The 13,733-nt window shown below is 35.5% G+C and overlaps 1 protein-coding gene across 1 annotated transcript; it reads right to left on the reverse strand.

The window, feature by feature from the left end:
* Positions 1–4,364: 4,364 nt before the first annotated feature.
* On the reverse strand, positions 4,365–5,621 carry LOC110726644. Its single transcript, XM_021906115.1, has one exon. It carries the CDS (start codon positions 5,619–5,621, stop codon positions 4,365–4,367), a length of 1,257 nt encoding a protein of 418 aa, XP_021761807.1.
* Positions 5,622–13,733: the final 8,112 nt, after the last annotated feature.

A 13,733-nucleotide genomic window follows, 5' to 3' on the forward strand; every position in this document is an offset into this window, starting at 1 on the left:
TCAATTGAATGAGATGAAAGACGAATTTATTCACACATAGCTAATTGAATCAATTGAGTAATATGATAGTCAAATTCATTCACACATATCTAATTGAATGTGATTAATGTTGCGGATTTTTTTTCCTTGATTTTACTTAATTTTTTTTAGATAGATAGTATGAGAGTTGTGAGTGTCGTGGAGTGAGTCGTGAGTATTTATTTGATAAGGGTAAAAATGGAAAATCCAAAAAAAATGCGAGCGATGCCTAGTAAAAGGGGAGCGACGTTTAACAACCCCTAATTATTTTTTATCTGATACTAATAACATCATGGTATCAGTATTATTCCGACACTAATAGATTTGTAACTATCCAAACTAGTTTTGTTACCAAAATTTGAAATCTTCATTTTCATTTCATTTCACAAGCTTCCCGCCGCTAAAGTCACATAATTACTTTCTAGTTCACTCCTCCTGTCAGTGCTCTGTATATGCTCCATATGGTTCCTTCAGGTGGTGTCAAAAATCATACTTCAGTTCTTGATGAGGCTGGTAACCCAGTTACTGGAGTTTATATGACAAAATCTAATGCACAAGTGTAGTCTACTCAAATAGAAGAAATTGATGATTATTCTAATAATCTATCTTAATTTATTCGACAATTAAAGCATATATTCAGGTTTATTCTTCTCCTTCTGTATAATTACTTTCTACCATAAATTATATTGTAATATCTCGTGCTGTTTAAATATCGTTACCATGTTTACTCAGAATTACCCTTTTTAGTGTCACAATTAAGTTTTTAAAAGGATAGTTTTGTCTAAAAATATATGGCAGACTGAATTCATAGTTTTGCCCAATAGTGTATGTTTTCCAATTTTAGTTATGTTGAGCTGATACTTTTGCGAAAATACAACAAATCATGGGCAAAATAGACTCATTTGTTGACCAAAACATTGGAGTGGGCTTGATATTTAACAAAATGTGCATTGCAGGTGCAGGCACCCATGTCCAACATTAACTTTACCATCATCCAGGATCAGTTCATTGAAGATGAGCCAACGAGCCGATACCAAGGAATTACACTACGGCCCGAATTAGAGATACACAAGAATAATATCGATGTTGGAGCTGCTTTGGTGCTGTGGAATGTCCTAGGATCACACAACTTTCATTTGTCAGCCACTTTCACCAAGTCGTTGAGACTCATAACCCCATTTTCATCATTCTGACTGAATTGCTTTGGTTTGCAATTTATATTGCAAATTCTGTGTGTATTGTCTTATGAGTTTGCAATTTATATTGCAATTTCTGTGTTGTAACACTGTTGTTATGTATGTTAAAAGTCTGACTGTGTTTTCTGAATATGGGTTAATGGGTTAATGTTTATGCATGTAGCATAACAATGGCTACCAAAATTTCAAGAATATGTATGGGTTAAACGTCTATGACAGTCCAAAATGAATAGGCCCACGCCAATTTGATATGGCCAACCCATTAGAATGTCCATAATAACAACTCATATATATATATATATTTTTTTTTTTGATCCAAGTGAAGATGCTTACATCCAAAGAAAAAGAAAATACCGAAATAAAAAAACACAAGCAAAGCAAACTAACTAAGGAGGGATTAGTCGTGGCATAGCCACACCTCGAATGTCCTCCTCTAAAATACGACTAAGCTCCACCGGAATGTTATTATTAAAATTTTCAAGTTGAGAGTCTTGAATGACTCCGCGGTTGGCCAACCAATCCGCCGCTCTATTGCCCTCCCGGAACACATGGACCAACTTCACTTGCCATCGATTGTCATTAAGGAGATCTAAACATTGCCTGATGTCATGGATATTCTCCCCATAAGCAACTTGCTGCGTGTTCAAAGCGTGTACACAAGCCTGATTATCAACTTGGACTTCTAGCTTGTCAATCTAAAGATTGCGAGCAATTTCTAGCCCTCGAACAAAGGCCAACACTTCAGCTCGAAATGCAGAACAGTACCCAAAGCTAGCTGCAAAAGCAGACACCATGTTTCCAGCATAATATCGAATTATTCCCCCTCCCCCAGCTGGCCCAGGACATCCCTTAGCAGCTCCGTCACAATTAAGCACATACCATCCATAGGGGGGGGGCATGCCAAGTGATGTTGACTGGCACCTTGTAGCGTGGCTTTGCATTGCTGTCGTCCAATGCATCCCAAATTGCCCGTCTAGCCTCTTCATACCTCACTTGAAGAAACGCTCCCGCATCAATGGGAAGTTCATTGCGTCTATTATAAACATAGCAATTCCTCCATCTCCATATCCACCAAACCGCAATTCCAAAGAAGGTTGCCCAAGACTCCGTTCCTTCCAAAGAGTCTTCTTTTATATTCTCAGTGATCCACTCTTTCAAATTGCCATGATAGAATCTGTCCCTAATTGAGTCATCCACCACATTACGCCACACAACTCGAGCAGCCGCACAGTCCCTAATAATGTGGAGGGTACTCTCATCAGCAACACCACATATGTAACACCTCGGGTTGTCAGTCATGCGCCTCTTGAACATATTTGAGTTGCCAAGCACCCTATCGTGACAAGCTAACCAGAGGAAAGCTCTAATACGCTGTTGGACAGGGGCATGCCAAACCGCATCCCAACATTCTTCATCTAAGACATCGGTATGATGTTGCATAATCTGGATGGCCGACTTGATTTTGAACTTCCCCTTATCACCATCCTTCCAATACACCAAATCACCAATCGAGGAATCAAGTCTCACCTCATAATTTTGAATTTTCTTAAGAACACTTTGATCAAGGAATGGGGCAAAGATGTTCCAACGCCATCCATGCCCATCCTCCCACATCTCACCCACTGTCGAACCTGCCAATTCCATTGGAAGAGGTTGGGTAACGAGGTCTCTGAAGGGTTCATTAGTAGCCCACTTGTGATCCCAAAACAAAGTTTTTCCACCATTGCCCACCGCAACTCTTAGACCTTCATTAAGCGTTTTCGAATTTTCTGTGATCCCACTCCACACATTAAAGCATCCCACCTTATGTCCAAACATATCCATATCGCAACGGCCCTTACAATACTTAGCTCTCAACACTCTAGACCATAAGGCATTAGGTTCCGAGAGAATTCTCCAACCAAGCTTTGTTAAGAAAGCCGCATTAGCCTGTTTAGCCGAGAAAATACCAATCCCACCTTTTTCAATGGGTCGTTGCAGCACCTCCCATGACAGTAAATGCACTCGTCTTTTCTCATCACTTCCACCCCAAATAAATCTACGGGTTTTTCTATCAATTTCTTCACAAGTTGATCTCGGAATCTTAGCCGATTGCATAGAATAAAGAGCCATGGTTGAGATGGAGGACTTAGCTAAAGTGATACGGCCCGCCAACGACAAATACTTTGATTTCCAACCCGACAATCGTCTATCTATTTTTTCACAGAGGTGGCTGAACGTCTCCTTTGTGACTCGACTTGTAAGCGTGGGCATACCGAGGTAAGTACCAAGATCAGGGGTAGCTTCCATACGCAAGGCTGCACTTATCGCTTGTTAAGAATCATCATCCATATTTGCTGAAAAATAAGCTCGTGATTTGGCAAAGCTTATTTTTTGACCAGAAGCTTGACAGAATCGGTCTAAGCATTTATGAATATTTTCTGCCTGTTCAATTGTAGCCTCAGCAAAAAGAATTATATCGTCGGCAAAAAACAAGTTCGATAAGGCTGGACCATCTCGACTGGCGTATATAGGCTTCCATTTACCTTGAATAATAGATTCCTCGATTACTTGGTAGAACCTCTCCATACACATTACAAAGAGGTATGGGGAAAGAGGGTCCCCTTGCTGTATACCTCGGCTCGGTTTGAAGCTTTTTGAGGGCTCACCGTTCCATAATACTTGCAAAGAAGCTGTGGAAATACACTCCATGATAACCTCAATCATAAAAATAGGGAGGTTCATTTGTACCATGGTATCCCTAATAAATGACCATCGCAATCTATCATATGCTTTCTCAAAGTCGATCTTGATTGCCATATGCCCCTTTTTTCCTTGCTTCCGTCTCATCGTGTGAATTACTTCTTGCACAATGACAATGTTGTCCGTGATTTGGCGTCCCGGTACAAAACTAGCTTGAGTAATAGAGATTAAATGAGGCAGGACCGGTTTAAGTCTATTGACAATCACCTTGGTGACCACTTTATATGCCACATTGCATAGTCCAATGGGGCGAAAGTGAGACGCAAGCTCTGGATTATCGATTTTTGGTATCAATGTGATGTATGTTTCATTGAGGCGATCAGGGATACCCTCACCTTCTAGGATAGGCATAATTGTATCATACACCGTGTTAGCCACCACATCCCAATTTTTTTGGTAAAAAAGGGCTTAAAATCCATCCGGTCCCGGAGCTTTTAGGGAGCCCATTTCCTTTATCACAACTTCAACTTCTAGTCTCGAATAAGGTCGAACCAGCCCACTCCAATCCTGGGTAGAAAGCTCCGGAAAAATGTCTTGGGGAACATCAAAAGAACTCGGCTCATTTTCTTCTGTGAACAGCTTGGCAAAGTATTGAACAATATGGTCTTGAATTTGCAATTTATCCTCCAACCAAACATCATTTTCATCTTTGATGGCAGCAACCTTATTTTTCCACCTTCGTACTATGGTGCTTAAATGGAAAAATGTAGTATTTCTATCCCCATTTTTAAGCCAGTCAACCCGGGATTTTTGATACCAAATAATTTCTTCACGATCCAAAATCTCATCAAGATCCTTGCGCAAACGAGCTTCTAGTTTAATGAGACCTCTATATGATTTTTCAGCAAGTTTTCTTTGAACCCCTGCAATCCTTGCCATCAAATTTCTCTTTTGCTTGAACACATTTCCAAAGACATCCCTATTCCAACATTGAAGGTCTGTCGATAGCTTTGACAGAGAAGACATGAGTGTACCATTCGAATCCCATTTTTGAGATACAAACTCCTTGAAATTTTCATGCGTTAACCAAGTTGCTTGGAATCTGAATGGACGGTGTAAGGCTTGTAAAGGTACAAAACCATTTGGTGAGATAAAAATTGGGCAATGATCAGAATGTATAGTAGGCAGATGTTTAACCTTGGCCTTATCGAATTGAAGAGCCCAATTGTCTGTACACAACGCTCTATCGAGCCTGCCACTTCTTCTCGTCTCTTCAGAATTGCCCCTGCTCCAAGTGTGGGCTGCTCCCATAAATTCGACCTCAATGAGATCCATTTCTTCCACCGAATCATTGAACAAACGCGACCTCCTAGTAGTCTCTCGACAGGATGAGTTCCTCTCCGAGGGGAACCTCGTATCATTAAAATCACCCGCAATGAGCCAAGGCTTATTGTGGGTTGTTGCAAAGTTTTTCAATTCTTGCCATAACTCTTGGCGTTGGGAAGGGTCCGGACTCGCATATACAGCAGTGAAGTACCATGGGACAACTCCTTGTCTAGAAATATCCATCGTGATATATTGTTTGTGTTTATGAATGGGATTGACAGTAACAACATCCGGTCGCCAATAAACCCAAATCCCACCAGTAAAACCAACAACGTCTACTCTTGAGTGACCCGAATAGCCAACCATCGAGGCAATTTTTTCAGCTTGCGCACCACCCATGTGTGTCTCCACAAGAACAAAGACATTGGGTTTATTCTCTCGAATTAAATCCTTAAGGATAGATAAAAAATTGCAGTTACCCGCACCTTGAATTTCATTAATACATCAAACAATACACTTTTATTAATACTAATATTAATTCTTCGTATATTATTCCATCTATTAAGTTGTATGGCCCCTCCTTTGCCTATACTTGAGCCTGACCGGAACTGTTGACGGCAACTGTACATCCAAAAAAAAAAAATCAATGTTTGAGCATTAAACAAAAATCTAAGTGTCTTATGCTTAAAATACAAACATTACCTCAACCCGACAACTCATGTTCGAGGCAAGAATAGCAAGTCCCCTATCCAACAAACCACAAAACAGCACCTCAATTAACTTTTATCAAACCCAATACAAATACTAGCAAAACTTACCCTCATGCTACCTTTGGAGAGTTCCACCATAACTTGTGACCTACATTTCACAGCTCCACCATAGGATAGACTATCATCTTATACATACAACACAAACAGAACTATAATTACTACTAAAAGAGCAGAATACCTATTACTCCCTATGATATACAAGTCACAAACCAGACATTTAACATAAGGGTACCAAAAAATAAAAAGGAAACATCCACATTGATTTAGAATAACGAATACTTTCACGATTTTACCATATTACCCTCGTGAGATACGAACAGAGAATTCCTCCATTTAGTGGTCATGTTAAGGGGGTTAAATTATTACTGAAAAAATGTCCCGATCTTGAGTTTAAGCGTGATAAAGATAAGAATGGATCCTTTCCAATCCACCACGCAGCGGAAGGGGGTTTCGTAAAGGTCATTAAACTCTTCCACCACTTGCATTTGCTTAATAGCAAAGATCAAAACGTCCTCCATGTTGCAGCAAAGAATGACGGCAACTATTACATCATTGCATATTTGCATAAACGAAAGTTTAAGGAGCTGATCAATACAATTGATGATAATGGTAATACTCCACTACATTTTGCTGTTAAAGATGGTGGGTGTTAGTGGTAGCTTCAATGGTTGGTGTTGGTGGTAGCTTCAATGGCCTTTCTTTTCTACAGGTATACATGCCTTCCTTGAGAATATATTTTAATTTGATGCAAAGCATATTTGACGATGTTGTTTAATTTGATAATAAATTTGGTACATTCTTACCTTTACAGTTGTTGATAGATAACTCATAAAAGATGGAGCATACTATTAAAAAAAAATTCTGATTGTAGGGTTAATAATATACAAGGATGAAAAGATTGATTTTCCAGTTAGATAATATTTTTTGCTTTTTTGGAAACTCATATCGTGTTTGAGTATAAAAGTTTGCACATGTGCATACCAATATTAAAAGAGAGATTATTATGTACACTCGGATATGTATTTGCTCATTTAATAAACAAATGAGTATGAATATTACTGTTCATTTGTTGATAAAATATTTTTCATCCTTTAATATTTATTTTAAGCATGCATCTTCTCATTTGGATCCTTTGTAATTCATTACTCCAAACAAATTTAAAATTTCACTCGATTAAAAACCTTTGGCAATATACATGACATGCATATTCTTGTTTCACAATGCAGATCCATCTTATGGAAGTGATGTTGAATATCGTTAATGGGAGAACTTTGTTTTCATCATTTACAAGACGAGATGACCTAGAGGTCAAAGAAAAATTTAAGGAGGTGGAGGCGACAAAAATATATGCATGTAAGGATAGAGGCTCTAATGGGGCTACAAGCCTACAAGTAAGGAGAGAGCCAACGCTTTTCTGGTGGTAGCGACGCTTATCATAACTGTTACATTTGCTTCGGCGTTTAGCCCTCCTGGTGGTTATAAATATATGCATCAGACTGGTATACCAAATTTGGTCTCACACGAATCGTTTCAGCTTTTTGTCTCTAATAATTCTGTAGCGCTTGTTTATGGAATAATAACAGCTATAATTCTCATTTTAGGCATGCATATAGAAGGATTTACAGGGATAAGCCTTTATTTTGGAGGATGGTATATTTTCAGTGGGCTCTTTTATATGGCATATTCATTCCAAAATGCGTTAACGCTATATACTGCTAATAAAGATTCGCAGACAACCAGGGTTGCGGTTGAAAGTGTCAAGGAGTACATGCTACAAGCAAATATACCATTCAACATAGCTCTTCCATTCATCTTTTGGGCGTTTTCGAAGGTCAAAGTAACATTACATATGTATCTTGAGTCATTGCTACCATTCGCTACCTATGGGCGTTTCATCCCATGCACATGATGCAAAGTGTTACTATGAATGTCTGTGTGATATGTACTTTTGTTTTGAAAAGTATTATGTGATATGTATGTACTAATATACTTGGGGCAAATACAAGTTTGTCTGCCAAATAAACGAATTTTTGTTAATCTAATGATATTTTTGTAAATATATTGAAAAAGTATGGTCATTTATTCAGTATTTTTGGTGACCTGTCTAATTACTGTTTGCAAATTGCTTTTACTATTTGGTGAGGAAATTACACATGTACCCCTCAACTAGTACATGAAAAGACACATATACCCCTCCATTGATAGTTAAAAAGATGATTATACTCCCGAATGAACAAATTTTGTTTATCTGGGAAATTATTTGTATACATCCAATATACTTGTATACTGGAAAAATACATATATAATAAGCGTTTTTGACAAGATACTAAGGGCTTGTTCTCTTACGTTGAAATTCAGTTCAGTTCAGTTCATTTCAGTTCAGTTCAGCTCAATTCAGTTCAGTTCAGTTCAGTTCACTTCAGCTCCTAATTTCCTTCTCTTATAAAATATTCAGTTCAGTTCAGTTCAGTTTAGTTCAGCTCAGCTCAGTTCAGTTCAGTTCAGTTCAGCTGAGTTCAGTCAATGAGAACAGACCCTAAATTTATACTTCAATGTTACTCATGTGAACGTATGGATTTCTCATTTTCTATTGCTGTATGAAGTTTTACATTTGCTGGTAGAAAATGCAATAAATTGGCACAATTTTTTTATTTTTTGTGTAAGATGGGCACCACCGATTCATGCAATACCCCACACAGCAACCAACTCGAGATAGTGGGCTAAACAATTTGGAGGGGAGTTAGGGGGGCAAGGTTGGTATAAATTTGAGTTAAGGTAATAATTAGGGGGTGAAAGTAATTCGGATTAAAACTGAACTGAACCGAAAACCAAACCGAATTAGTAATTCGGTTTGGATTTTTTTTTTTAATTCGGATTGGATCGGATTGAAAAAATTAAAAAATATGGATTACGGATTGGATTCGGTTTGGAGTTTAAAAAAACCGAAAATCGAATTTTGACCTAATACTTTAAGCACATTTTCTTTTTCAAATTATCCAACCACTTTCCCCTTTCATATATAAACTTAAAAAAAAAAAAAAAAAAAAAAAAAAAAAAAAAAAAAAAAAAACACTAATTCTCAATCTCCTTTCTCAATATCTTACTCTCTCACAAAAAATTTAGTTAACAAGAAATGATTGTAGGAATTTTCTGGGTGAAGACTGAATTTCGGGTTTGAATGCTGCAGAAGAAGGGGACAAATGTTGGTTTGGATTGGATTCTAATTTGAAAAATCGAATTAATTCAGTTTGGATTGGATTGGATTGGATTGGATCTTAATTCGGTTTGGATTTGGATTGAGATTTCCGAAACCGAATTAATTCGGATTGGATTCGGTTTTGCCTATAATCCAAACCGCAACCCGAACTTTCACCCCTAGTAATAATTAGGGACTAAAGTTTTATACTTTTCACCTTTTGGGACTTGAACTTTTTTTTTTCACCGTTTGACAGTTCAGGTTCGGTTCGGTTTGAAATCGGTTTGGTATTAAATCGGGTCGTTTTGAAATCGGTTTAAGTGTCTCGCGGGTTGGTTCCAGTTCGGTTTAAATAGTTATCGGTTCTATTCAGTTCCGGTTTATTCTTGAATGGTTTTAATTCGGTTCGGGCTGTAAACAATCCGGGTAGTAAATGGTTCGGTGCAGACGGGTTGCAGTTTGTTAACGGTTCGGTATAAATGGTTTTTATCCCGGTTCAAACAGTTTCGGGTTGGAAATGGTTTCTGGTTAGAAACATTTCGGTTCTTTTTCGGTTCAGTTTATAACTAGTTCAGTTTATAATTGGTTCAGTTCTTTTTCGGTTTAGTTTGTAACTGGTTCGGTTTTTTTTTCGGTTCAGTTTATGGCATGAGAATTTTTAGTGGCAGGAAGATATATTTTTACTATGATAATAATTTGGCAAAAGATATTTTATACTATGATAATAAATTTTCAATAAATATTAATTTGGCAGGAAAATTTTTTGTACTATGATAATTAATTTCATTTAAAACACCTTTTAACTTGATTTTAATATTCTCTTTATAGTAAGCAGTTTGTAACTGATTCGTTTATAAGTGGTCCGGTTCATAAACGATTCGGTTTGCAAGCGGTTCAGTTTATATACAGTTTGGTGCAAACAGGTCACGGGTTGTTAACGGTTCGATGTAAACGGTTTTTATTCCGGTTCAAACGGTTTCAGGTTAGAAACAGCCCGGTTCTTTTTCGGTTCGGTTTGATTTTAGTTCGGTTTAGAACTGGTTCGGTTCATTAACGGGTTCGATTCTTATACGATGTAACGTTATTCGGATCGGTTCGGTTTCGGGTTCATTCACATACGGTTCGGGTCGGTTAAAAAAAAAGGGTTTTTAATCGGTTCAGTTCTCATTTGGATCGGTTTGTTTTGGGCAGTTAAACGGTTTCGGTTTGAGATTTGACAACACTAAAACTATTATATAAATTAGATAAGAAAATTATAGAGTTGACATTTTGTCAACCTGATTCGCTTGCTTGTTTTTATACTCCTTATATACTCCATCCGTTTCAATTTGTTAGTCCCATATACTATTTTGGGCGTTTCAAAAAGATCTACCCATATTGAATATATTCTACTTTTAACTTAGTTTTTATTTCCTATTTTATACATATTAAATTATGATTGGTTAAATTAATGATTGTGCATTGATGACATGAGTCTAAGTAAAGAAATTATTCCCTTGAATATTCAATTATACTTTACGGTTTCCTAAAAAAAAACAAAAAAGTTTAAATAAGGCAAAACTATTTATGAATTGTTTTTTACTTTAATGTTAGATTCCAAATATTCTTCTTTTGTTATTTTATGTGATAGATTCCATATGAGACTATCATATTGAAACGGAGGGAGTAATATATTGATGATTAATTGATTTGGCATTAACGTGTTTGTACATTAACGTGTTTTGTACTTCATATTAAGTTTTAATGTGTTTCCTAATTCCTAACGTGGTATTAATTTGTGTACTCTGTTAAGCTTTAAGCGTTTCCTAATTATGTGGTATTAATTAAAATTTTAAGGGGGTGTTTGATTTGTAAACTGGTATATGGTTGACTTGACATCAAGAATGAAACCATAGTGGTATGAGTTTGGAGCTTAATTCTCAAAATCATATGTTTGGTATAGGTGTGGATTGAATTTTTTTCTTTTATTTGATACCTAAAAGTAAAGGAATTGAATGAATCAAACCCATCTTCCTCCCTAGGTTTCTATACCCCACACCTACACGCTTGACATTAGATAAGCAAATTAGAGCTGACATTTTGTCACTAATTCGCTTGCTTGTTTTTATACTCCATATATAATATATTGATGATTGATTTGACATTAACGTGTTTGTTACATTAACTTATTTTGTACTTCATATTAAGCTTTAATGTGTTTCCTAACGTGGTATTAATTTGTGTACTCTGTATTAAGCTTTAACGTGTTTCCTTATTATGTGGTATTAATTAAAATTTTAAGGGGGTGTTTGGTTTGTAAACTGGTATATGGTTGACTTGATATCAAGAATGAAACTACAGTGGTATGAGTTTGGAGCTTAATTCTCAATATCATATGTTTGGTATAAGTGTGGATTGAATTTTTTTTTCTTTTATTTGATACCTAAAAGTATAGGAATTGAATGAATCAAACCCATCTCCCTCCCTAGGTTTCTATACCCCACATCTACACGCTTGAGGTATGAGTTTGAAACTCTTAAAATCATAAAAACAAATACAAAATATGGGTTTAAACCATTCTAATAAACCCATACGTTATATCTAATTAAATTATAGTTGCCAAACATCCCTTAACATTTCCGAAAAAGGCTACACATACAATGGTTGTATGTAATAACCTACATACAATCATTGTTGGCAGTATTTGATTGGTTTGCATTTGGGATCCACTTCCCTAATCATTGTATTCCTCATTTCAATGCGTCGTTAATTTTTTATTTTTGTACTCTGTAGGCTTTAACGTGTTTCCTAACGTGGTATAATAAAACCTTCAACATGTTTCCTAACGTGGTATTAAAAGTTGTGAATTTATGAAATGTCACATTATTTAGTTTCTAGCTATGACTATTACTTGTTTATTTAATGGTATGGTTTCTATTCACCAAATCATATACCCCTTTTTTTATAAAAAAAATGCTTTTAATTAATATTTTAAATTGTCAACAAGTATAAATTATAAAAGGTTGATATTATGAAAATATACATAGTGACCTCAAAAAAAAAAAAAAAAAAAAAAAAAAAACAAAAAAACAAAAAAAAAAAAAACATAGTAATTTGGTAAGCAATCCAATGTACACTACCCCTAAGGGTCTGTTGACTCTGTTCTGATTGACTGAACTGAGCTGAATTGAACTTATTGAAGCTGAACAAAATTGAACTGAACTTAATATTTTATGAGACAATGAAAATTAAGATATGAACTGAACCGAACTTATTGGAGTTGAATTGAACTGAATTGCATATTTTATGAGAGAAGGAAATTAAGATAAGAACTAAACTGAATTGAACTGAACTTATTGGAGTTGAATTGAACTGAACTTATTGGAGTTGAACTGAACTGAACTGAAAATAAGCTGAAGGGAACAGGCCCTAAAACATACTTCCTCCGGGTTTTTTTTTATAGTTGCAAGAGTTTGACTTTTACACTATTCATGTGTTTCACTTTGACTAGGTTTGACGATTTATACATAAATAAAAATATAATCATGTGGAATCTTGTTAGATTCGTCTCGATTTGTACAATTTTAATATCTAAAATTTATCATTTTTACATATTGGTTATCAAATATATTAACGATTCACAACATGCATCGGCAAACGTGAAAAGAAAAGTGTTGCAACTACTCCCTCCATTTTTAAATACTTGCTCCACTTTCCTTTTTCGACCGTTTTTAAATTCTTGCTCCATTTCTTTATTTGGAATGCTTTTACAATATTTAATTCTTTTCTCTCACCTAATGGACCCAACATAAATCATATTTTATTAATTTCATATTCCCTCTCCTCCAATTCTCTCCATTACTTTTTCATTTTACAATTTTATATTCTTCCACCTACCCCACTATCTACCTCTATATTTTATTATTTTTTCAAATTTTCCTAAAACTCCGCGCATGGAGAAATGGAGCAAATATTTAAAAACGGATGGAGTATAAAAAAACAGAAGCACAATTGAAAATCACTAATTAAATCCATATCTATCTATACTTATATACTAAAGTAATCATCGGATGAGAAACTTGGCATAATTTTGTGAAAAAATTTCCCTCCAAAATGCTTTTTTTTAAAAAAAAAAAAAATCAATTAAAAAATCAAAATTCTTTTAATAAATTTATTTTTATATATTTGTAACACATTAATAAATTTAAATTTCAAAAAAAAAAAAAAGTGTTACATAAGTCATTTAATTTCAATTGACTATATTATTAATAAATCTTGCTTTATAAATTCGTGCATTGCACGGGGCCAAAATAGTATAGCATAAAAATCAAAATATGAGAGTAAAAGTTAGCTCAAGTGGTTAGAGATTTACTCCACTTTAAAGAATCATAAGCTTTCTTGCCAACAAGGAAAGTTATTGATTGGAAGGTCACTAATTCAAGTGACCCGTTTGAATACCTTACTTGATTTTGAATGAATACTATGTATGGAGTACGTAGTACGTAGTCAGTAGTCTTTAATTACATAGTCAAGTAGTTAGTTGAGGTGGAATAATAAAGGGAATGA

This window comes from Chenopodium quinoa, unplaced genomic scaffold (assembly GCF_001683475.1).
Source record: "Chenopodium quinoa cultivar QQ74 unplaced genomic scaffold, ASM168347v1, whole genome shotgun sequence".
Classification (NCBI taxonomy): domain Eukaryota; kingdom Viridiplantae; phylum Streptophyta; class Magnoliopsida; order Caryophyllales; family Amaranthaceae; genus Chenopodium; species Chenopodium quinoa.